This window comes from Phyllostomus hastatus, unplaced genomic scaffold (genome assembly GCF_019186645.2).
Source record: "Phyllostomus hastatus isolate PE091 unplaced genomic scaffold, TTU_PhHast_1.1 phas_scaffold_78, whole genome shotgun sequence".
Classification (NCBI taxonomy): Eukaryota; Metazoa; Chordata; class Mammalia; order Chiroptera; family Phyllostomidae; genus Phyllostomus; species Phyllostomus hastatus.
Window position 1 is genome coordinate 8,278,815 of NW_025334041.1, and position 26,356 is coordinate 8,305,170.

Here is a 26,356-nt window from a genome sequence, read left to right on the forward strand (position 1 = left end):
TTACTACAGACCTTATTCAATCCCAGAATCCAATGAGAAACTTCATGTAGCACTAAAGAAGTGTTCACTGTTCCTATTAGAGCTTATTCTATTGAAATAGAAAGCCTACTAATATAATTCATCCTGTTAATGCTGTTAGTCTATATGGCTTGGGTAAAGTCGATCCCACCCCTGGGAATTAGGGTGGGCACATGGCATAGGCTTGGCTAGACGGAGTACTGTTTCTCCCTGACTACAGTGATTGTTTCCATGACAACTACAGGACCCTTGCTAAGCCAGTGAGTGTAATACATGGAACTGAGAAAAGTTTCTACCAGCTGGGGCTGCTAAGTTGTTGCCACCTTTGCCCCCACAATGGGAGAACCTCCATCAGAATGAGGCAATACAAAAGAAAGTGAAGCTGAGAGAGAAATTGCTGACTCTAACATTTCAGCACCTAGATCCAGCCATTCCTGAAGCTCTACCCCGTGACATCTCAAATATATGAGACAATAAATGCATTTTTAAAAAAACAGTTTGATTTGGATTTTGGTTTTTGATTTTCAAGAGTCTTGACTAAAATAATTGCTAAAATGGAATTACCAATCCCTGGGTCTTTCTGCTAAGACATAAAATCATTGTGTTAAGCAAATATTTGAATCAGTTAAGACCCAGTTGCAAGTGTGAAGAACTCAATTAGTTTCTGTGTAGAAGTATATCCTGAAGTTTTCAGCTTTTTTGCTTGCTTGCTATAGGGTCCCTGGTTGTGGTTGAAGACTGTTTTGTATTTTTTCTTTTTATGTTTTTCTTCTTTTCTTTTATGTTAGGGGCATATCTTGGCCAGCAACAAAGCCGCCCTAGGAGGGGCAGGGCTGTTCCAGCCCAGCCTGTTTGATGGGAGCCACTTAGATTCATCTCTGGCGTGCACCGTGTCAGGCAGTGGGGCCTGCCCTGACATCCCTCTGTCTGTTGAGTCTCAAAGCCTCTTTGTTTTGTTCTTTTGTTGTCGTGGTTGTTGTTTTTGTTTGTTCTTTATTATTGTGTGTTTTTCAGGTCACAGGATCTCTCCCCAGGAGTTAGTTGGGGCCTCCTCCCAGCATAGTGGCCTCCAGGGCAGTGGAACCTCTCTGAAGGCTTCAGGAGGAAACATTTCAAAAGAACCAAGCGGAGGCCGAATGCCCTTTTCTGACCCACACTCAAAGAGGAGACCTCCCTTCCACTCCTGTCTACTGGTTACAAGCATATCACTAAAGATGGTCTGGATTCAAGGAAAGAGGCACAGGGCTTACTTCTCCACGGGAGGAGGGTCAAGCTCATTTGCAGAGAACAAGCGAGATCGGAGAGACGATGGCAGCCAACGTGTAGAGTACAATTTGCCACCACGGCCAAAGTCATATTACATTTTAAATCACAGTGTCAAGTGTCTGACTTATAGTAGAAGAGATGTCTTTCCCCTGACCCCAGTCCTGAGATCGGACTGAACACCCTACTCCTCGTGGTGCGGTCTGACGCGGTACACTGTCCGAATGTTGCTGGGTGGGAATGGAGTCAGCACGGGGGCGTGCCTAGACTTGGAGGCTGTTTTCTTTAACATGAGACCAAGTTCGGTCCATTTTGTACCTTACTCCACATGCTGCATATTTTCCTCTAGCCACCAGGACACTCTCAGGTGCGCTTAGAGTTTATTTGCTGAGCTAACGCCACCTCATTGCTTTCCTTGATCTCTCCCTTTGTAGATTCTGTAGCCACCGCCCTCCACGCCCCACTTCCTTCTGTTAGGTTACATTTTCTTTGCTTCTCAAACAGCTTCCTGAGACTGCATTCTTCTTGACTAGATGCAGAATGTCTTGCAAGGCATTTCTAGGCTCAGGTCACTTGCATGAACAGCTGGATTGCGGAGACCTGGTTTCCAAGTTTTCCGTGCAGTTTCCTGGTTTCCATGCACTGTGACACTGCATGTCTGTTCATAGTCCTTTGTGCGTGTGTTTATTCGGATTTCCTGGAATAAATATGAAACATCTCCCCAGATATTTTAGGTATTAATTATATTGAACGCCACGTTTGAGGGAAATATTCCCTATGCTATTACTGTCACTTCCTTCGTGGTTTATTCCATTATGTTAAAACTAAACCAATTATTATAACCACATATCAGATAATGCTTTAAAAATACAATCTAGCTAAGCACCGAACACTTTTGCATCCTGTCTCTGGGCCTCAGTCTCCATATCTAATATTAGTGTACGGTAATACATAAAGGTAGTACCAGAAATTAAGTGTTTAAAGATTGAATCAGATCCTATTAAGGGCTTAGCTCAATGACCAGCACATAAAAGCACTCAGTATATATTAGCTTTTCCATTTTCCGCACCCAAACCTTGTCTAAAAGCAACACACACTGTTTTAACCAGGGATCGCACGCTCTAGAGGTCCCCAGGCAGCGGGGAAGGGCTTCCAACCGCCAGCATCCGTAGCTGTCGGCCGCCGCCAGGGGGCGCGCTCCGACGTCCCGGCACCAACCCGCCCAGCTGCGGGAGACTGCTCTCCGAGCCTGGACTGAAGGCCACGCCGCGGGGAGGCGGGGACCAGCGGCCTCGGCCGGGACACCCGGCTCAGGCGGCGGGGTGGTGGCGGCGGCGGGAGGGGGCGCTGCAGTGACTCGGCGGGCACGGCGCGGAGGAAGTGTCGTCCTCGCCGCCGCCTGAGCTGCGCGGGCCACGATGTCGTCCCGGCCCGGGCACGCCGACTCGGGGGCCGGGGGCACACGGCGGCCGCGGGAGCCGAGGGAGCCGCGGGAGCCGCGGGATCAGGAGCTGCAGCGGCGCCGGGAGCAGAAGCGGCGACGACAAGACGCGCAGCAGCTGCAGCAGCTCAAGCACCTGGAGTCCTTGTGAGTCCCCGCCCGCCCGCCTCCGGGCTCCTGCGAGGAATGGGCGCCGCCTGGACGCCATAGGCGGGTCCACGGAGACCTGCCTGTAGGGGGCAGGCGGCCCAGCTCGCTTACGATCCCGGGCGCCTGGCACTCGCCTCGCAGGCGCCCGGCTCCCCCCAGCCGCCAGAGCCGAGAGGGAACGCAAGCCCCACCCCCAGGTTCCGGGGCGCACTCGGGGGCGGGGAGCAGGGGGCGCTCCCACAGCGTGGGGCGGCTGTTGCTGTCCACGTGCCGCAGTGTCGGAGTTTCGCCTGGGCTCTGTTACGCGCTCTCTCTGGATTTGGAGACTGTATACGCGAGAAGTGCGCTTCGGCCCCTGTCCTTTCACGGTGTTCAGGTCACAGGACCCACTGTGACCCCGGTACAGTCTTTTCGTTTCTGTTACCAAGGGAAGAGAAAACGCAGTCCTGTAACGTTAGTGTGGTAAGAATAAACAAAGGGGTGAGGGACCTGTCCCTAACTACTGCGGAGGTGGCCGGACAGGTGGAAGAGTGTTAGGCTTGCTCTCCAGCCCTGAGGACTTGAACCCGGATTAGGGGTGGAAGCTCAACAAAAAAAGTTAGGACCAGAGTCACACATACACTCTTGCAGGTGAGCCTAGCCCGACTTAAGAGGCCTTGGGCTCCCAGCTCCTGAGGGGTCAAAGAGAGTCCAGGTAACCACTGGGAGGAGGGTAGGTTGTGAAGGAGATTGAAACATCAGGTGGGAGGTTGCATTAATGACCTTCCCGTTCTTGTCCGTCGTTCTGCGATCCTGTAAGCAGCTGTAGGAGTCAGTGCCTCTTGAGCTTTGACACATGATGCTTTGCTTTCTGGGAGCCCCACCTGCTCTTTCCAGTGTGGCCCTTGAGCTGAATGTCACCTCAGTAGGGCAGTGGTTGCAGGATAGGGCACCCACAGTGCTGGCCCCGTGAGGCACTCTGTTTGGTGCTGTCTGCCAAATTAAAGGTTTCTTACCCCATACACAATGGGGAAGATAACGTTTTTCCCCCCTTACATAAATGTAGTCTTCTTACTACACAGAGCAATTTATTGCAGTCTGAATGAATGAACAATTGGCTTCTCAGATGGTACAAAGTAATGAATGACCTCCACCAACTTTTTTCAATATTAAGAATTAACTGTGCCCTGGCTGGTGTGGCTCAGTGGGTTGAGCCCCTGCCTGCAAACCAAAAGGTCACCAGTTCGATTCCCAGTCAGGGCACATGCCTAGGTTGCTGGCCAGGTCCCAAGCTGGGGGCATGCAATAGGCAACCCATCAATGATTCTCTCCCTCTCTTTCTCCTTTCCTTCCTCTCTCTCTAAAAAAAATAAATAAAATCTTAAAAAGTACTGCAAAGATACATGTGGACTTCTTGACGTTTGGAGTTCAGAAGCCAAACCGCACATTAACATACTTCCATTTCCAAATCTGTTTATATATATACGAGTCAAATGTTACTTTAAACTTTGAGAATTATCCTTAATAGGTTAAATCAATGAATTGTTCAGCCCTAGGAAAAACCATGAACCACCTTCCTTTAAATTTGTGAAAACGATTGTGAAATGGACTTTTTAGGCAATGCGATTGCTAATAATAGATTTCCAAATGTGTATTTCCATCACACTTCTTTTCATCTTGGCAACAACAGTTACATATTTTTCAGGAACTTGGATTTCAATTTGGCCATGTGTTGCTGTGTGTACACCTCCTGTGGCTGGAAGGATTATTGGGTTGATAGGCTGGAACTCCCAAACTCCCTTCAGTCTCTGTGTGTGAGGCGCACCAGTTGTGTTTCTAATGAGCGCTTGTATCATTTTCCCAATGTATGCAGATTTCTAGTGTTATTGCTAAGTTTTAGCTATGTCTTGCTACCACTTTGTGTTAGAAAATACTTTATGCATTTGCTTTGGAAAAGTACTGCCTCACACCTAAGCAGCTAAGTCTGCTCACGCCCAGGTGTTCACGGTGTGATATTTGGGGGGCAGATCCTGCTCTGTCCTCTTAGGAAAGCTCTAGCATTGGTTATTTACCTCCCCTCAAGCCCTTGTCTCCCCCGTGTGCTGGGCCCAGGCCGTGGCCTTTGTGATGCTAGCTGTCTGGTCTTGAGCTGCCTCAGGAGGCTCCCGAGAACATCAGAACGTCCTCCACAGACTGGGTGGAAGCCGGCGCTGTGGAGTGCCCCTCCAGTGTGTGCTGTGAAATATCCACCCATGAGGAAGTGGAGGCTCCAGGGGGTTAAGTAACTTGCCCAAAGTGCACAGCAGGGAGAACAAATCCAAATTCAGCCAAGAGTCTTTGTCTCCAAAGCCCATGGGTTTCTGCTCCACCATGGCGCCCTGGACGGGGTCACAGCCTCATCGTTGTAGGACTGGGGCATGCTGCTCGGGGGCGTGGGGTCTTTTACCCCCAGAGAACAGAACATCCTTTATTGGGGCAGTTATAAAGAGGTATTGGCCCATATCAATGTCTAATTCTCTCTTTTGACATTTATTAATGTTTTGCTGGTGATGAAAGCGATACATTACACTATAGAAAACTTGGAAAATTAGTCAGCCCTGCGCCCACCATGTAGGTGCTCCCCCGCATTTCCATGTTTCTGGAATCAAGACACAACTTTAAACCAGCGCCAATGCCCGGATGTCCTCACAAATGAGATGTTCTTTGTGGAGGCATTGGGCAGGCCTGGGACGTGCGGTTTCCTGTTGATAGCCAATAGTGAGTACATAGTTTAAAATGAGCATGAGCATTCAGGACAGATTCGCAGATTTGGAATCCAGAAGCCTCTTCCGGAAGCTCCCGCAGAGTTGTGGGAAATTCAGGCGCACTGGGAGCCCAGGGGGGGGGGGGGGTGTATGTCCTCAGGACCCAGGCAGTCTGCAGACCGAAGAGAGAATGCGTTCCCACGCAGCCATTCCGGTACTTAATCTAGCAGTTTTCTTTACTGAATGCTGCCTGTCGTCCAGGCCTCCTGCAGGGGTCCTGCGCCTGGAATCCAGTGAGATCAGAGCGGGAGGGGAGCGCTGTCAGAGAGCTGAGGAGCCGGGGCAGCTGGCTCGGATCGGGTGGGCTCACTCTGGGCAGAGGGGTGGGTAGGAGGATCTTGAATGAAGTCCGGCTTGGAAAGGGAAGGAGGAGCCTCTGGTACAGATCACCTTCACCCCTCCCCCTACCCTAGGCCCTCCCCTCCAGCTTTGCTCCTCCCACTTGCCCCACCCCCTTCAGCCGAGGAGAGTCAGAAGCTCAGCCGGCTCTGCCGGCTCAGCCCACCCAGCCAGCGCAAGCCTCTGCGGCACTAAGAGAAAGTTATGCTAGGTCAACAGCCTGACAACTATGGTGACAATTTGGAACCATAATTAACTCAAGGGCCTTCTTACCTCTCGACTCTCCTGTAACCTCTTGCTTTCCCTTCTTCCCAAAGTGAAATCATTGCGCTAAGACACCAAGTTAGTTACAATTTCAGTGAATTGAAGTTCTAGATCTCAGCGGGATGGGGTATAGCGTCGGTTTATTTATATGTGATCTCTTGAATGCTGGGCATATTTCATATGACCTGTTTTAGTCATAATGTAGTTTTAGGTTTTTATTAAAAACATCCTTTTTATTTCAGCCTACAGTTGCTTTTTGCTCATTAAAATGTGTCAAGTTCCTGGTAACGTGGTTGATGGTGGCTTTTTCTTTTCTTTCTAGCTACGAGAAACCTCCTCCTGGGCTTATCAAGGTCAGTGTGAAGTTTGTCCATTTGGTTACTCTCTTAGGCGCGTCAGACTCAGTGCTCCGGCTCAGTCACTTGTTATGAAAACAGCTGCCTGTGGTTTTGAATCTCCTCCACGATAGTCCTGTTTCCTCTCTGCAGACTCCAGTCACACACTTTGGGCTCTGTCACGGGCCTGGTCCTTTGTAGACATTTCATCAGCCCAGTATCTGTCCCTAGGAAACCGGAGCAGGCCCACGTGTGCCCCTCAGCCATCGTCACCCCTTCTCCCAGCAGGCCCTGGGGAGCCCTGGTGCTGGTCCAGCCCCAAGTCCCTGGTGCAGGAGCCCCCGCCTCCAGCAGCTGGGCCCCGGGCATCCTTTCAGGGGGGGTGGGGGGAAAAAGAGACTTAAAGGAGTGGTTCAAGGCCAAAGCAGCCTTTTCAGTGTAAGGATTTAAACTTTCAATTAAAAAATGATTTAAAGTTATTTCATTGTAAATTTAATATTCACGGAAGCTGGACAAAAAGCTCCTTAATTATCAATGCAGTTACTCAGGGGTGAAGATGAGTATCAGAGATACAGCATGTGTGTGACTGGAAAGCATGACAGTGACCTTCAAGGAGGAATAAGCTATTTCTACTCTCGACAACTTTGTGTAATGATCCGTATACCTTGTCTCCTTCCACAAAGAGTTTGAGGTAGTGAAACCTTTTATTTTTTTAATCCTCACCTGAGAATGTTTATTGATTTGAAGAGAGCGGAAGGGGGAGAGAGAGAGAAACATTGATGTGAGAGAGAAACAGCAATTGGTCGCCTCCCATACGTGACCCAACCTAGGGGCACAAAGCCACAACCTGGGTATGTGTCCTGACCGGGAATCGAACCCACAGTCTTTTGGTTATGGGACAATGCTCCAACCAACTGAACCACCAGCCAGGCCAGTTGAAAATCCTTTTTGTGTTCTAAATCCTTAGAATGTAATATGCATTAGAATTTAGATAGAGCTCACAAGTCATTCCTGTGAAGGACAGATTTCTGTTTTGCTTCACTAGTAACTTTTCTCCAAGAACAGCTGCTTCATTCTCATGATGTAATTCCTCTGGTGCAGTTATTTCCATTTGTCTGTCCGGTCTCATTGTCTTTCCGGTTCCTGGGAGGGTGAGTAATGATGACCGTGGGAGCTCCACCCCCTGAGAAAGCCCAGCAATGCCGTGTTCTCAAGCAGGTGGGAGAGAATTCCGGTGCTTTTTGGCCGCATTGGTTACACACCGTTTTCTGTTCTAGGAAGATGAGACGAGGCCAGAAGACTGTATACCAGACGTACCGGGCAATGAACACGCCAGGGAGTTTCTGGCTCACGCACCGACAAAAGGCCTTTGGATGCCGCTGGGGAAGGAGGTCAAAGTCATGCAGTGTGAGTGTAGAAGTGCGTCCAGCCCTCCTGAACACACGCAAGTTACGGACCACCAGTCACAAAGCACATTTAGCCTTTCACTCACCTCACTCCGTTAAAGTCACGGCATGATCTGTTTTGTAGAGTCAGACACCAACGCGCATGTGTCAGTAAGTGGCCCGAGGTAAGAGGTGCAGCAAAGGTGTGACTCCAGGGCTCCTGCCTCCAAGGGCAACGGCCTCCCCACAGGACGGAGCTGCCTGCGGAGTGCGCTCTTGTACAGTACTCCTGCAACAGAAAGGGTCTTGCGAGGAGGCGGCAGTGCCGTGGGGCACAAGGGATGCATCAGACGGCAGGTCCCTTTGGGTCTTGCCGCAGTCAGTCCCCTCCGTCGGCGGCATTGAGGTTCACCCTGAGAGGAGCCACAGGCCACAGAGGGTGGGCCTGGGCCGGGCAGAGCTCTGCGTGCACGCCCGCACCCCTGCAGAGCAGCAGCACCTGCGTCCTGCACAAGGTGGCGTTGGAAGAAAGGGCCCCGCAGGCTGTTAAAGACATTGTGTGTACAGAGATTCTTCGTGCACATAATTGAAATAGCTGTTCCTTGTCTTTTTTTCTCCACTCCCACCGAAGCACTTTTGGTTGGTTATCTTGACATGTCTTATGTCTGAAGGTTGTGCCTGTACTGTATGGATTTTTCAGGTGTGGGCATTACCTGCTGACATTGTACAATGGATGATGAGAGTTCGGCTCACACCACACACATGCCCTTATTATACCTCATCTTCCCGGGAATAGTGTTGTCATAAATTTGGCTCAGCCAGTCTTTGGTATTTGTTCTCTTACGATTATTTTCAGAACTGAGTCACATAGTAAACTGACTGCTTTTTCTCTCAAGCATCCTGAATAACGCTCTTACTTCCCCCAGAATTAATGGTCATCTTGTTTTGTTGTTGTTTTGTTTTTGCGAGGCAGTGTTTGTTTTGTTCATTTGTGATTTTTATTGTTTTTTTTATTTCCATGTACATTATTTCTTACTCAACCCGAAATCGTTCCCAAGCTTGGATCTTAAGACCTTCAGATGCTTGAGGTATTCAGTCTGTTTCATGTTTCTGAATGTATTTGCTGCCAATCCTCCAGGGGTCTCGCTTCAGTGTGTGTTAGGGATTGAATATCTGTGTCCCCTCGCCCCTACCCCACCTCACCTGACCCCCGCAAGTTCATATGTTCGAGCCCTGACTCCCACTGAGATGGCATTGGGAGATGGGGCCTTTGGGGAATGGTCAGGGTGAGATGCAGCAATAAGGGTGGCCCTCCTGGTGCGATTAGTTTGTTTTAAAAGAAGAGAAGCCGGAGAGCCATCCTCTCTGTCTCCACTGTGTGAGCACACAGAGAGCGCTCGTCAGAAACTGACCTCGCTGGTGCCCTGACCTTGGACTTCCCATCTCCAGCACCTGGAGGAAATAAAGGTCTGCATTTTGCTGCGGCAGCCTGATCTGACCCTAAGACACTGTCCTTCTGCAGTTTCCGTTGGCCTCTTCCTGAGTCCAAGTCCTGCTTCCTGCGTGTTGATCCTCTTTGTTGTTACATTCTCTTGTTACGGTGGAGTGCACCCTCTCACAGCTGCCTTTGAGATGGATTTGTAGGGGATCCAATTTTCAGGACCTTTAAAGGATCGTCTTTGTTTTACAGATTCTATCATTTGCTTGGTTTAAAAAAATCAGCTTTTCTGATACGATTGTATATATAGAAACCCCTAATGATGCTACAAAAATAAAAACTTGTGGAACTAGTAAGTGAATTTGGTAAAGTAGCAAGATACAAAGTCAACACACAAAAATCAGTTGCATTTCTCTACGCCGGCAATGGACAATCTGAAAAGGAACACACAGAAATGATTCCATGTATGGTAACATCAAAACTGTACAACAGGCTTAGGAATTAACCAGAGATGAAAGACTGATACAATGAAAACTGTAAACATTGCCAAAAATAATGAAAGGTTAACATAAGTAAATAGCAGCACATCCCATGTTCGTGGCTGGAAGACTTAATGTTGTGAAGATATCGATACACCCAAAGTGATCTCCAGGTTCAGTGCAATTACTATGATAATCCCAATGTCATTTTTTTTTCCAGAAATAGAAAAACCCATCCTAAAATCCATCTGGAATCTCAGGGACCCCACATAGCCAGAAGAATCTTGGGAAAAAGAGAACACAGCTGGAGGACCCACACTTTCTGATCTCAAAAGTTACGGTAATCAGAACAGTGTGGTCCTGGTGGAAAGACAGACACGTGGACCAATGGAAGGGAGCAGAGGGCACAGAAATAAAGCCCTGCTTATGGGGTGGAATCACTTTTGACGGTGGTGACAGTGGTGCCGAGGCCATTGAGTGAAGACAGGACAGTCTTTTCAGCAAGTGGTGCTGGGAAAACTGGATCTCCATTTGCCAACGAATGAAGTTGGGCCGTTCTCTAATATTTACAAAAATTAACTCTGAGTAGATCAAAGACTTTAACGTAAGACCTGAAACTACAAAACTCCTAGAAGAAAACATAGAGCTGAGGCTGCACAAAATTGGACTTGGCAATGATTTCTTGGATAAAACACCAAAGGCACAGGAACCAAAGGAAAAAATAGACAAATCTGATTTCATGAAAAATTTAAAATCCCATGAATAAAAAAATATTATCAATAGCATAAAAAGGCAATCCACAAAATGGGAGAAAACATTAACATTTGCAAATCATATACCTGATAAAGAATGTACAGAGAATTCCTAACGCAACAACAAAAGAACAACCTGATTAAAATTTGGCAAAGGATTTGAATAGACATTCTTCCAAGGACGATATGAGTGTAAATACAAATGACCAATAAGCTCACGAAAACATGCTCAATACCACTAATCATTAGGGAAATGCAAATGAAAACCACACTGAGGCACCTGCCACCTCATACCCACTAGGGTGGCTACTATAAAAAATAAATAAATACATAAAATGTTGGCGAGAATGTGGAGGAACCAGAACCTTGGCGTAGTGTTGGTGGGACTGTGAGTGGTACGACAGCCACTATGGGAAAAAGTATTGTGCTTCCTCAAAAAACTAAAAATAAAATGACCGTGTGACCCAGCGATTCCGCTTCTGGGCGTACACCGAGAAGAACTGAAAGCAGGGTCTTGAGATGTTTGGACACCCGTGTTCACAGCAGCATGATTCCCAACAGCCCAAAGGCAGAAGCAGCCTGTGCCCATCGCCGGATGCGTGGGAAGACGAAATACGGAGAATACGGACAATGAAATAATATCAAGTCTTAAAAAGGGGAGGGAATCTGTCACATGCCACAACAAGGGTGAACCTTGAGGGCAGTACCCTGAGTGACATAAGCTAGTCACAAAAAGACAGACACTGTCTGATTTCGCTTACGTGACGAACGTAGGGCACTCACAATCCTAGAGACAGGAACAAGAACAGTGATTGCTGCTGAATCCCTGGGGTGGGGGTGGGGTGGGGAATGAGGAGTCACTGCTTAACAGGAATAGAGTTTCAGTTTTACAGAAGAATAGAGTCGTGGAGATGGGTGGTGATGGTGGTAAATTTTATGTTAAATTTTATGTACTGGCAAACGTCGTTTTATTGTGTTATTTACAAATTGAAGGCAAGTCCTTTCGCCAACAAAAAGATTACGACTTGTTCTACTGCAATACTCACTTTATTGTGATGGTCTGGAACCAGACCCACAGCATCTCCAAGGTCTGCCTGCAGTTTACCACGATTTTTTTTTTAAAATCTGAACAGTTACAGAGTAGTAGATGGAACCCCAGTGTGGGTTTGAACTGCATGGGTCCACTTGTACACAGATCTTTTTCAGTGAGTATTGTCAATGTATTTCCTCTTCTGTATGATTTTCTTAATAACATTTTCCTCTCTCTGGCTTACTCTATTGTATATGTACACCACACATATCACATACAAAATATGTGTTCACCAGCTATGTAAGTTATCAGCGAGCCATTCTCAGTCAACAGTAGGAAGTTAAGTTTTGGCGGACTCAAAAGATATTTGTGGATTTTCAGCTGACATTGGGGCCTTTCGAGGGTTGCACAAACCGCATGTTCCCCCTCCGAGGGTCCAACCTGCTGTTGGCACAGCCCCGCGGTTGTAAGGCTGCTGCTTGTCAAAACTTGTATGAGGGGTGGGAGGGGCTTGGGAGGGGGTCCAGTTGAAATGCCTGGAATTTGCTGTTCTTACCGAGGTTTACTAGTTTTCCTTGCATAAATGTTCCTCAGGTCGTGGCCAGCCTTCGGTTAAAAATTCCCAGGTTTTCGCCTAAGTCGATTTGGGCAAATTTGCAGCTACTGTCAATGCTCGTCTTCAGGAACAGATTTATGGAGACCGCCCCTTGGCCATTATTGACGTACTTCCTGGGTTATTTCTTTGAAAAAGAATTCCCTTCATTGTCATTTTTATGATTTCTCAGGAAGGGAATGGAAGCAGATAAATATGTTTAGATGCCATCTTTACCCAAAAGTCTACAGCTTTTTTTTTTTTTTTAAGTGTGAAAATCACTACTCTGATGAGGTCGTTGCATTTCACTTACCATTTTGTACAGTAGTTATTTGCACTGACTTGGAAAATAGAGTTTTTGGGTTGGGAGCAGAGCCAGTTTCACCAAGAAATAAATGGCATGTAAGCTTCCGGGCACCTTGGTTGTGCCTGTCAGAGGCCTGCAGGGACCCATCGAGATGCTGACATGGCCATATGATTTTGTAAAATTTGTCAAGGCAAGATATTCTATTTCCCTAAAGATCCCCCTGCTTCCCAGTCCCCACAAAGCTTAGATTCATCCCTGACATGATAAAAGACATATCTATATATATATATATCTCTCTCTATATATATATCCTATACATACTTTCATTCATTTTATTGGTTGTAGTGTTATCTAGAACAGGGGTTCTTAAACTTTAATATGTCTACAAATCACCAGTAAATCTTTCAAAATTCAAGTTTGCATCAGTATTTCTGGGTGGGCCTACTACTCTGTGTTTCTGACAATCTTGATTTTCTAGGATATTACATGGTTCATTTGCTGATGGCATTTGTTTTTAGAATTGGAGTTTAATGACAAAAAACTTTAATGTGATCTACTGATTCTTTACCTTCACTAACTGAAACCGTGTTATCCTACAGAAGTATTTCCTTTACTTCTGTGTCTTTAGGTTGGCGCTGTAAGCGGTATGGTCACCGAACGGGTGACAAAGAATGCCCCTTCTTTATCAAAGGCAACCAAAAGCTAGAACAGTTCCGAGTGGTAAGTAGAACCCCAGAGTGTCAATGTACGTTTACAAAACATGGTGAATACCCATGAATCAGGTAGTCACGAGTGAGCTAGAGGTTCACGGAAAATATATTCACAGAAACCTTTTGGCCAAATAACTACATCTCTGTTAAGTTGAAAATTTGTGACAGATTAGTTACATTAACAAAAAAACTAGCTTCTTACTGAAGTGTTATTCGCTATGCCTCAGGAATGGTGCTTCTTTTTCTGAAGCAGACACTGTTATTTATTCAATCATTTTTTCAACTTACATAAAAAATTATGTTATGAAACATGATTTGTGAAATTAAAATTAGGGTTTTAGTTTCCCAACCTTTATCTAAAATTAGATGTCTTTAAATTATAAGCTAGAAGTGTATATATAAGTTATATATGCTCTTTATTTTTTAAAGATTTTATTTACTTATTTTTAAAGAGAGGGAAAGGGAGGGAGAAAGAGAGGGAGAGAACCCCAATATGCAAGAGCCTCTCACACGCCCCCATCTGGGCACCTGGCCCACAGCCCAGGCTTGTGCCCTGACTGGGAATCGAACTGGTGACCTTTTGGTTGCCCAATCTTCTGAGCCATACCAGCCAGGGCTATAGATTCACTTTAGATGACAGTAAAAGAAAGCTTTCCTTTCCTCACTTTTTTTTAACGGTCACTTCCCCGAGGTATTAACTGACCATCCAGAAACTGTGTCTCCCACGTGAAGCACGCTGCCGTCTGGACGGCCGAGGCCGTCAGCGTGTGTCCAACCAGGATCCACAGGCATTCCGCAAACTGTTGTAGCCGTTGAAAATACCGTGTTCATTTCTAACAATCTCAAATAATTTTTGATCGACCATTCCACTTCTATATGGAATGGCAATTCTTACAGCTACTATAGAACACAGAGTGGTAATAAACCTCAAAAACTTTAAACACATTCTTCTTTTATTTTTTGACTCAGAAATCCCACTTCTAAGAATTTACCTTAAGGACATAAGAGAACATCAATATATACACAGCTGAGTATGTATGTATCAGGATAACTTTCATAATTAATTATGTGATTGAAAAATTGGAAACTGGAGGAAAATAGGAAACAATAGTCCAACATAGCAACATAAAATACTGTAGCAAAAATTACTTAGCCATGAGGGATGATGTTTTAGAAGAATGTGTAATGTTAATAGGAAAATGTTCATGACAACAAGTGAAAAGCGATAGAGTTGTATATGTAAAATGAGTATGATTTTTCATAAATTATGAATAATGATCGAAGGAAAGAGACCAAGTGTTAATAGTAATTATCCCTTGGGTAGTAAGGTAATAGATTTTTTTAGTTGAATTTTTTGTAATATCTAAAGTTTCTACAATAAATATTTCTTTTTAAAAATTGAGGTAATTCACATACCATAACATTTCCCATAAATGTATACATATTTTTTAGGAATTCAAGTCATTTTAAATTATCTGTACTTGCTATATAGTTCAAGGCTTTGTTTAGGGTACTTAATATCTATTTTTGTGTACCTATAAATGTTTCATTCTTATAATCCATTTGTTTTTTTAAACACCATCTCTTAGTCATCTATCCACATAGAGCAAAGAGAATAACCTCAATATTTCCCCCTTGAATAGTGATTCATGATTCTGCCAGGGTTTATTTCCTTATAAAGGATATTTAAGTTGCATGCTATATTTTTCCAATTGGAAAACTCTTTTCACAGCCTCAATGAGTTTGCAGTGGTAGTTAGCCTTAGGAAGTCTTAGAACATGTTTAAAAAAAAAAACTATAGCAAATTGGAAAAAAAAATTGGTTTTAGTAACATAAGGATGTAATGTTTATTTAACTATGGTCCATGTAGTCTAACCCAACCTTAACCTTGTCTAACCCTCAAGGCACATGAGGATCCCATGTATGACATCATACGGGAGAATAAGAGACACGAGAAGGATATAAGGTGAGGTTCCCTGACGAAGATAACAACATCCTCTTAAAGTTTTAAATTGTATTACCGTAAGTGGGAAACAACCATTCCAGTGTTAGAGGAGTGGACTAATAAATATGGCGCTTCAAGGGTGACGTGCTTGGAGGGCAGGAGTGATCCCTGCACGGGCGGGCGGGCGGGCGGGTGCGCGGGGAAGGAGTGGGGCAGCCCGTTCCTCCTGCGTTAGCCGAAGGCAGTGGGCGTGGCCTGCCCCGCTCCCACCTTGGAGGGTTGGTGCTGGCAGCCCACGCGGTGGCATCTGGTTCCGCCGCGTGATTGGTTCTCTTACATCTCATTTAGTGTATCTTCTCCCACGTCTTTAGGGATTTGAGCTATTGTTAATATAATTATTCTTTTTTTTTTAAGATTTTATTTATTTATTTTTAGAGAGGGAAGGGGGAGAGAGAGAGAGAGAGAGAAACATCAATGTGCGGTTGCCGGGGGTCATGGCCTGCAACCCAGGCATGTACCCTGGCTGGGAATCGAACCTGGGACACTTGGGTTCCCAGCCCGCGCTCAATCCACTGAGCTAAGCCAGCCAGGGCTAATATAATTATTCTTAAACATGAAAAAAAAATAGTGAAAACACAGGAGGGTGATTTTTTTTCTCCCAAATATTGGTGGTCCAGAGTTATAAATCTCGAAGAGGTAGATTAGCTAGTACGAACTGGAGCAGTGGGGGGTGATTTAGGAATGTGTGTATCTGTTAGAAGTTGTAATGGCAGGGACTATGGAAACATGTTGTAGACACGCTCTCCTTGGGGCACGCCCACTCGAATCTCCTTTTCAAGTGAATTTTCTGTCTCCTCAACCATGAGGGCCCCCATAAGACTTGCAACCAGGGGAGCAGCGGGCAGCGACAGCTCATCCCGGGACGACCCCCTGCACCTGTCCCCAAGGCCCCCCTTTCTCGCACCTTCCAGTGAACTGCCAGCAGCCCTGCTGGGGTGCTCTCCCGTTGCTGCTTCTGTGTCGGGCCCTTCCTTGTTTCACTGTCCCCAGCTCTCACCAGCATTTTCTCAAAGTCAAAGAAGAAACATGCAGAAATATTCAGAACACTGAAAAGAACACAGAATGCTTGCACCCTGGTTCCAGCCCTGGGGAGTAGCCGTGGATGGGGACGAGGCTGCAGAAAAGCACCCACAAATAAGTACTTAATGTGCTTACTGGGGTGATAAGTTTGTGGCTTTTGTTACCCTCACTGCTAATCTTACACCTAAAAAAATGTTTTTAAGTTACGTTACGGTTTATGGTCCTCTGACCAATCTTACCTGTTCAGGATACAACAGCTAAAGCAGTTACTGGAAGATTCCACCTCAGATGACGATGGGAGCAGCTCCAGCTCCTCAGAGGATGAGAGACCCAAGAAAAGGAGAAAGAAAGAAAAGCATAAGAAAAAGAAGAAAGAAAAGAAGAAGAAGAAGAAACGAAAGCACAAGTCTTCCAAGTCACACGAGAGCTCGGACTCGGACTGACAGGCCCCGGGCTCGTTCAGACTCTCGTCTCGGGGATCGGACACCGGGGCCAGAGAGCAGGGGACCGTGGGGTCGGTGAGGACGGGAGAGAGGACGCCAGTGAGGCTGCCTGAGGTCACACGTGTGCGTTCTCACCTACCTTCCAGTGGAGGTGTGACCAGCAGAGAGGGACTCGCACCTTCCCAGGGGCCTGCTCCAGGCGGCAGCTGACTTCTGGCAGGAAAGCTCTCTCCGGTGTCGTCCTCCTGGCCACTGGGGTGTGAGATTCCTGAGACATGGTGGGATGGCGGGACTGAGGGGGCTCTGAGGACGCGCCCCGGGCGCTGTCACCCTCCACAGTGAGGCTGCTGAGTTCCTAGCCTGCAGGCTGGACCTTCCTCTGTTCTTCAAGATAGTAATAAAAGGTCATTATTTATTTTTTCAAATGTGTTTATTTCTTTATTTTTGAATAATACCTGTGTGTTTGAAATGTAAAAGGTACATAAGGTTCAATTATGAAAAACCTTCTCCCCCAGCTACTCAGTTCGCTTTCCCAATGGGAACATCGCCAGGTTGGGGGAGCTGTCTGGAAATCCTTGAAGTATCTTAAGCAAATGTGGGTTTTTTTCTTTTGACATAAGTGTGAGCGTACTGTCCACACTTGTTGGCACGGTTTTTAGTTTTCACTTTTAACTCAGCGTGTGCAGGGCAACGGGCCTTGCTGCACAGAAGAGACCCGTGTTCGTAAGCCCTGGCATCACGGGTCGAGTTTGTTTTTGGGGGGTGGGGTGGGGGGAGTTGAATATCCTGTAATAACAATGAAAAAGCATGCATTTAACTTACTTGGATCTTACGGCCATTTCCCCATGATGATTATTTTCCCCAGAATAATTGAGTTAGACACATTTTAAGGATTTGGGGATGACTGTACTGGGTGAGCTGCCCACGTCACAAACCTCACTCTCGCCCTGTTGGTTAGGCACAGCCACCTGGAAACGCCCAGCGTCCAGCTTTGACTGCACAGCCCAGGCAGCTCAGGAGGGTGGGGGCGGGGGTGTCTGTTCTCTGACGGCCACAGTGGGCCCGGATGTTGCTCCAGAGCCAGTGTCCCCCCTCTCTGCCAGGGCCTGTTGCTGCTTTCACCCCCGGGGTCCCCCGAACTCAGCATTCCCTCTTCTGGCCCCTTCCCCTGGGCGTTGGACTCCCTGTCTCTCTTTTTGTTTTCTTAAGATCTTATTTATTTTGGGGCAGGGGCGGGGAAGAAAGAGAGAGAGAAAAGCTGATGTGGGAGAGACAGGGATTGGTTGCCTCTCCATGCTCCGACTGGGACCGAACCTGCAAACCTCGAAAACAGCTCCTTTCACTTGCCTTTTTGCATCTCACCTGGAATAATTATACCGCTACCACGCTGTACCGCGTGCTCACACCGTCTCGAGAGGTGCTCGGTCCCACGGAGAGTTAAAACTAAAGGCCATTTCCCGACAGGGTGACTTAGAGGCAACTCCGGTAGGCCAGTCTATGTGTGCCGTCACACTGTCACCCAGAGAGCCTTCCTGGAGAGCCCTCTCCCCGCCTCCATTCTCCCACACCTGCCCTGTTTTTTTCGAACACCGCTGGGAGAGACTTCAGTACAAACCACGTACAAACATTTGGTGCCTTGTCAGACTTACCCTGCACGATGTGTTGGGAGAAGATTGGCTCCACAACTGGCCAGCTAGGTCCCAGGCTCTGAGTAGAAAGAACGTGTGTTCGCCTGCAGCTTCCTTTGTTTGTGGGCGGGCACACTGGCTGGAAGACGAGCGGGCACTGGAACCCACCCTCGGGCACGTCTGTCAGTGTCATTCATTACCAGGGACCCGCGATGTGCCTGGTGTCTCGTCTGTGAAAATGAGCCAGGGATGGTCCCTGTCCTCAGGGAAGGGCCTGTCGTGGAGAACCCACCCTCTGTTTCTTCCGTCCTCAACTGCACCATCCTTTCCACCTTATCTAATGGTCCCTGGAGAGATCATAAGACAGGAATGAAGGCAGCAATGAAGAATGCAAATGAGCCAACCCTGTTGGTGGTGTTACCAGGGATGTGGGCATTAGGGGAAGGGGAGAAAATGTGTAAGAATCACATCTTTCTGCAATTCAATTTATTTTACAATTCATCATTCCAAAGGCTTTACAAGGTCCCGATTTCTTAACTTGGTTGTTGGTATAATCACTGTATTAGTTCCAATCAAGAGAAATATCAATGTTCTGAACCAAACATCATGCCTCTGCACTCTTTAGCCATTCTTTGTAGCCGGAACTCAGAAATTAGTTTCCTATGAAATAGCAGTGGAATACTACATACATTTCCTTCAGTCAGCTGTATGAGAGTCTCAAGACATCTTATACAGAGAATCGTTACAACTATCTTTTGTTTTCGCCTTTAAGACAAAGCTAAAGGTCTTGACTTCTCCCCTGTTCCCTTTCTATTCCCTTCTGGTAGTGACCCGGGGGGACTTTCCGGCTCAGCGTCCTGTCCCCAGCCCAGGTCACACTGAATGGCTTCATCAGCTCTGTCAGACTGGGCAGGCCAGGCCGCAGGGGGAACAAGGCCTCTGGGGGGAGTCGCCCCTCTCTCCCACTTCCTCCTCCTACACTCCCTCAGGGGAGTGGTCTTCACCCTCCTGGGAGTTATCAAGAGCACCCCAGCTTCTACACGAACTCTGTCCAGTCCCATTGGGCTGCACCACGTTGTCTGGCGTGGCTTTGCCCCGAACCAGGTGGCACAAATGCAGCCCAGTTCCTTTCAGTCTCCCAGCACTGCACTGCACGGGACCCTTCACCCTCTGGCATCCCCGTCATCTTGTTCTCAAGGTTCCTTGAGGTGTGCTTCCACACAGAATGTCCCGACTGGAGCTCTTACCACGTAGCTCCCTCTCCTGGGCAACAGGAGACAAGGCCCCATCTGTCCCATCTGTTCCGGGGAATGCGGTCAGTTTCTCTGCCGACGGTGGCAGTAGAGATCCTGGCCACCCTACCTAGGTCATGGCCGTTGCCGTGCAAGTGCCAGTCTTGTTTCTGCCTTGTGTTCTCAGCCTGCTGAGGTTCATTTTCATGTTCTCCCACAGCCACTGTCGTGCTGGAATCGGGCCCGGTCACAGCACCCAGGGAGCACAGGTCGGTGGTTAAGTGTAGCAGGCACCGGGGACCAAGGCACGAGGACATCAGGACCCTCACTGGGCACTGCTGAACGTGGGAAACATTCATTTCTGAGCCCTAGAAAGTAAACAGGGTCGTCTCCCTGTTTGTCTCCCGCAGCCCCTCACCACACTCAGACAGCGTGCGCCTGTGCGGCAGCTCGCGGCCCCCAGTTCCTCCGTGGGTCTCCCAGGACTCGGCAAATGATGGGCCGAGAGTGGAACAGTGGGACCCGCCCCAAACCCTTCTTCAGCGCTAGGGGAGCTCTCTGTTCGGACTGGCAGGTTCCTGGGCCACGTCAGTGAGTCAGCATATTATGAATGTCACTTGTACTTAGCAGCTCTTGTTAAAAAAGAGTCCAAACACACATTCAGCATAATTCAGGACTGTCATGGCTTCAGAGAGAATTCATGTCAGGGCCCTGGCTGGGCATCTCAGCTGGTGAGAGCATTATCCCGATACACCAAGGTTGCAGGTTCGATCCCCAATTGGGGCACAACAAAACAATCTCAATCTCTCTCCCCCTCTCTCTCTCTCTGCCTCTCCCTGCTCCCTCTCTTTCAGATCAATAAAAAAAATTCCCACAAAATGAAGGGGAACAAACATTCTTGGGAACTGATTGCCTTTCTAAGCTTCCTTATTTGGCAGTATTTATACACACACACACGCCCCTCCCCCCATTTCCACTCTTCATGGGTGATCGGTGCAATGGTGTCGGTTAACACAAGACATTTTTCTCATACAAATACATTCTTGGCAACGGCATTTGATTTTGCAATGCAGATTTATATAACTGACAGACGAAGACAAGATAAAACTTCTCAGTAAATAAAGGAAACACGTTACGTATGTTCAGGTCAGTGTTCCTGAGACCGTTTAGTCAGCGTTGCGAGGCTGATCTTAAAAACTCAGTCTCACTGTTGAGGAATGCAACAAAGTGTGTCTTGTATCTAGCACAGTATATTTATACAGGCAGTTGGAATTCTTTTTTCTTTATTGAAAGAAACGAGCAAAGTCTCAGCTCACGGTTTAACTCTGCCTTTGAGGAGTAAAACATCGACGGAATGGTGTTCATGAAACTGCAGAAACAGGTAACTTCCCCAGTAACAGTCTGACCTTGCACATTGTGCAGTGTGAGAAACTACAGAATGCTGTGATAGCAGGTCCCTGTGACCAGAAACAACCACCAGGGGACCACTATCCAATCGCCCACAGCGGAAACGCAGGTGTCGATTATGTTTTCACCCTCACTAATCGCTCAAAGCTATCAGTCTATTCTCGTTAATGCTTTCCCTGTTCTGTTCGTCAATACAAGGGGCTTAAAGTCCTCTCCGAGGTTTTGCCTGAATAACTAGTAGCTTTCCTGACCCCTCTCCCGGGTCTGTAACCCACACCACTGCCAGAACACTCTTTCTGACCCACCTGGATTCACTCACTCCAGTTGCAGTGCTTGAATGGCGCATCACAGCCCTCCAGGGAAGTGGGGAACAAGGACCAGATTCCTTAGGGTGAAGCCCCCCACTATCCAGTGTCGCACCCCGTCACCACATTCCTCCCCTCTCACACCCCAGGCTCTAGCCAGGTGTGGGTTCCTCCACCACACCGACCTCTCTTCCCTGTTCTCGACATCCTTCCTTCCCAACGACTCTCTTCCAGCTGCTGCTGAAACCTAACTCCTTAAAAAAAGAAAAAAAGGAAGAGAAATCCTGCCTTTTGTGACAATACATGGAGCTGGAGGGCATTTTGCTGAGGGAAACGCCCTCTCAGAGCTGGGCAAGTGGAATAACCGGGGATTCTGAGGCCGAGGAAGAGAACGGGTGTGGACTGGGCAGAGAACAGCGTCTGTCCGATTGCTGCCGGGGTCAGAAGAAGCAGGAATTTACGGATGCGCAGAAGGGTTGCTGGTGGCCTGGAGGGCTGGACTGGTGGGGGTCAGTAACTGGTGCCGGCCCCACCTGCAGTGCCGTCTACCTCCCTCAGCCACACGCAGGCAGCTGGGAGAGACAGATTGGTTGGGAGGATCAAAGACTGCGGTTTTGCGGGCCTTGTGGGAAGAAAAGTCAAGGGTTCGAGAAAGTTCAGTGCGGTGGTGAGAAATGAAAGGACTGCGTCACGGCGCATAGTGTACATCCTGCACTGGCTGGACCCCTGCACTGGCAGGACCCGTGCACTGGCATGACCTGGCATGACCCCGCATGAGTGCCTCCTTAAATTTTGCACCCCGGGCGCCTTACTCCACCCTAGTTAGTGGCCTCCTATGTAGTCAGGAAGAGAAAGCAAATAATGTCAGACAGGAGTGAAACAACGGGGAGTAAGTGAAGGAGGGAGGTCTCCCGCATGGCAGCGAAGAGCCAGAGGAGAGGGACTGCGGTCAGAGGATAAAAAGGGGAAGAAAACACAGGATTTCAGAGTGGGGGCAGCTGCCCATTAGAACGGGGTCCACGGCAGCGGCTTGCTGAAGTGCTATGGGGGCGAAGGTCGCTGGTGCTGAGGCAGCAAACGATCTGGAAAGCCGGGGGTCGGGGGGGCAGGATGAGTCACCCCCTCCTTCACATTGTAGTCATTTGCAGGATCCCAGGTCTTCAGTGAGTGTGGCGGACTGTGCAGCAAGGTGAGACAGAGAAACATCACAAGGTGTTTGCATTCCTAATTTTGTACTGTTTTTCTTGAGGAGAGCCCCCTAAATCTCTCCACATTCAGTCCTCATCAAACTCGGATCTGCCAGGAGCTAGTGGCCGTATCTGAGCCCTGACGTGCACGGAGAAGGGGACAATGAAGAACCTCCTTGGGCGGCGACACAGTCCGAGGCCACTAGGCGAATAGGTTGAGGGCTCTGGTGGCTCACACGTGGCCAAACAGGCCTTCCAGGTGGCACGGTCGAGAGGGCTGGCGGGGAGGTCACCAGGGGCAGGAGCGGACTGAGAACGTCCCGGAGGTGCCAGCTAACTGGGTTTGGGGCTGGAGGCAGTACCAGCTTGCGTCAAGGACGGAACAGAGTGGCTCCTCCTGGTCCGGAGACCGCAGCGAGACCTGTCCTGTGAGGAGGTATGTGCTAACTGCGGCGTTTGGAGTGCGGTGGGGTATCCGAGGTTAGACGGTGGTGGTTATTTTGGTGTTAAGGTCCAGTTGGTGAACTGGGTGTTCTCTGCCCTGGATTCCAAATGGGTATCATCATCATCATCTCTATTTTAAGATAAGGACACCTGAGATTCAGGGAGATTAATCTGCCCAAATGTATGAAGTTGCCGTCCTGCTAGTTGGAAGAGGAGTGGGCTAAGATCTTTTTGGGTTCTCCGGGCCCGGGGCCTTTTCTAGTGCTCGGGTGCTCCGTCACACCCCTTGTGGCAACCTGACAGTCCTCGTCTCGCATTAAAGCGGGGTGATTTCAACTTTCCCCTCAGCTGACACGCTGATTTCATATTGAAAGTTTAAACACACCTGTAATGACAGTCTGTGTTTCCACGCCTTGAGCCTCCTTGGTCAGTAAAAAACACACCCAGGACGCTCAGCCTCACCAGTGATCCTTCCTTCGTGCGTTCCTTCCCTTCGCAAATACCGAGTCCCTACAACAGGCTCAGCACAACGCTGGCCCTAAGAAAACGGGAACCATAATCCCTAGGGAGCCTGTGTTCCGTGGGATCTGCAGGGAGATGCCATCCATAACCATCAGACTCGGGGGTGGGGGGAAACACAACAAGTCTGACAACAGCAAGGCTTAAGGTGGAAGTGGAGTGAGGAGAACGCACTGGCACTGCTGGCGCGAGCGTAAATTGGTAAAACACTTTGGAGAGCAAGTTGACAGTATCTAAAAAAAAGTGGAAAATGCGTCATACTCCATGAACTAGCAATTCTTTTTATAGAAATACCCTAGAATAAAATCTTGCACATACACACAAGGAGACATTTATTTAAAATGTTCGTTGCAGTAGCATAGCACATAATATGTAAAAGTTGAAAACCACCTAAATGCTCACAAAAAAAAAAAAGAATGGATAAATGTAGTAGAGATAGATTATGGGATGTTACATAGGAATAGAATGATTCTGTCTTCATGGATAGATCTTAAAATACAAGGTTCTAATTTATAATTTCTTTTATAAATATCTTTATAGTTTTTCTTACCCTTGAACATGATTGATTCAAATTACATTTTCTGTGTTGGTGGTGTATAGGGGTACTATTGATATTTATATGTTGATTTTATATTCTAGGAACCTTGCTGAGCCCTCCTAAGTTTCAATTTTTGGTAGACTTGACTAAATTTTTTTATGTAGACACTCAAGCCATCAGCAAATAATGATAGTTTTGTTTCTTCTTTTCAATGACTATCTTCCCATTTCTCTTACTGGTTTTAAGCTTCTAAGATCGTCAATACAATATTCAATATTCAATTAAAAAACTGGTAGCAGATACCATTATTTTATCTTAATTCCTAATGATTCATCACAAAGGATTATTGTAGGCTATTTTCCAGATATTCTTTATCAAATTAGTAGGATATCTTTTATTCCAGATTGGCAAAGTTTTAAAATTTTGAATGAATGTTGAGTTTTAGCAAATGGTTTTCCTGAATCTATTGAAGTAGTTATAATTTTTAAAATCTTCACTGTATAATAAAACAGATTCCTTAATAGATTTTCCTCTCATTGAACAATCCTTATATTCCAGGGATACACCAGACTTGGTTTTGATATAATTTAGTATGCACTGCAGGATTCCGTTTGCTGGTATTTCATTTAGGACTTTGGAATCTAAGGTTACAAATAGAACTGTTTTATAATTTTCAATACTAATATTACCTTTTCTTGGTTTTGCGTCATCAGTTTCTCTCATATAATCAGTTAGATAACTTGCCATCTTTTTCTGTTCTCTTAGAGTAGTTTGCATAAGATTATCTAGAACTAGTTAAAATTGACATTCCAAATATTTTTACTTTCCCGAAAAAAAATAAACTCAGGAATGGTCTGAAACCATTCCTTCCTCCATCTTCTGGAGTGAAGGCTAAAAGTGCTGCAACCATCTTGCAACTCTAAGGGAAATGTCAAGAGAATCAAAAGATTGTGGCTTTGTTGTTCTTAAGCTGTCGAATGGACAAGGGTACTTGCCTACCTGCAGGTTGGTTTTGTGACCAAATAGACCCTTAAAGTCGTTGCAATGGAATCTTTTTTTTTTTACTTGCAGCCAAATGTATTCCTAACTCTACAGCTATTAAAACTACACGTTTTTACTGCTCTCTTTCATCCTCACAATTAGCCTCCCTTTACATAGTTACTGATATTACTATCTAATCACTCTATGTTCCCTCATCCCCTTATTGTATCTAGCTAGTTTCAAATCTGCCCTTCACATTCTTCACTGCCACTAAATGAGTTTAGACTCTCCATCTCTGGTCTGGACCATTTTAACAGCCTCCTAATTAGCATCCCAGCTTCCAGTTGGAAATCCACCATGCTTCAGAATTATTTTTCTAAAACTGTTTAACTTAAAAAGTTATTTATTTTTTAGAGAGAAAGGAATAAGGGAGGGAGGGGGAGAGAGAGACATCCCTTTGTTGTTCCACTTATTTACATGTTCACTGCTTGATTTTTTTTACACACTTTATTTTTAGAGAAGAACGGAGGGAGAGAAACATCAATGTGTGGTTGCCTCTCATGTGGCCCTCACAGGGGTGGCGGGGGGGTAGGGAACCTGGTTTGCAACCCAGGCATGTGCCCTGACTGGGTATTGAACCAGCGACCCTTTGGTTCACAGTCCCCCCTCAATCCACTGAGCTACACCAGCCAGGGCCCATTGCTTGATTTTTGTTTGTGCCCTGACCAGGGATAGAACCTGTGACTTCGCCACATCAAGACAACTCTCTAACCAAACTGAGCTACCCAGCCAGGCCTTTAAAAATCTTTTCAAGATATTCTCCTCCTTAAAAATCTTAAATGGCTCTTCTGAAACACACTCTTACCACAGGTATCGCTTATTTCCGCCTTCCTGTTTAGACCTTGCATCTCCAGGGTCCAGTCTGGCACAGACCAGGTCCTCAAACCTTTGTTAAATGACCGAATATTTTGCATGGCTTTTTTGTTAATATCAAAACACTTAAACATTTAACCAAACTAAGCAAAGTCTGATTAAACATACTGGGCACTCCATAAAGATTTGTTTAATGAATCTAGTTTCTAAATCCTACTGGAAAATCCTTAATCAGTAGTTGTCCCAAATACACACATCCTGGTGTGCATTCAGTTGATCTAGCCCAGTCTAGCTTGTAGGAAGAGGCTCTACAGTAACACTTTATGCATTGTGCTTTTTGTTTATAATTAGTCGTGTACGTTCTGCAGATAGGGTCTGTGCCAGGAGTGAAGTTATGAAGGTAGGTGACGCTGTGTGGGTTTTTCTGACAATCTCTGATCCATAAATTTCATCGAATGCAAGACCAAACTGTGTGCCAAGTTAACCAA

General features: G+C 46.8%; 1 protein-coding gene across 1 annotated transcript; it reads left to right on the forward strand.

The window, feature by feature from the left end:
* The first annotated feature begins 2,531 nt into the window (after positions 1-2,531).
* Positions 2,532-17,155, forward strand: LOC123811499 (retinitis pigmentosa 9 protein homolog). Its single transcript, XM_045827675.1, has 6 exons — positions 2,532-2,869; positions 6,581-6,611; positions 7,871-8,000; positions 13,205-13,296; positions 15,191-15,252; positions 16,559-17,155. Exons 1-6 carry the CDS (start codon positions 2,700-2,702, stop codon positions 16,752-16,754), a joined length of 681 nt encoding a protein of 226 aa, XP_045683631.1. The 5' UTR covers positions 2,532-2,699; the 3' UTR covers positions 16,755-17,155.
* The last annotated feature ends 9,201 nt before the right edge of the window (positions 17,156-26,356 follow it).

Coding starts and splice junctions, on each gene's coding strand:
- LOC123811499 (XM_045827675.1), top strand. CDS start 2,700: ATGTCGTCCCGGCCCGGGCACGCCGACTCGGGGGCCGGGGGCACACGG. Junction 6,612..7,870: donor CTCCTCCTGGGCTTATCAAG/GTCAGTGTGAAG, acceptor TTTCTGTTCTAG/GAAGATGAGACGAGGCCAGA. Junction 8,001..13,204: donor GGAGGTCAAAGTCATGCAGT/GTGAGTGTAGAA, acceptor CTGTGTCTTTAG/GTTGGCGCTGTAAGCGGTAT.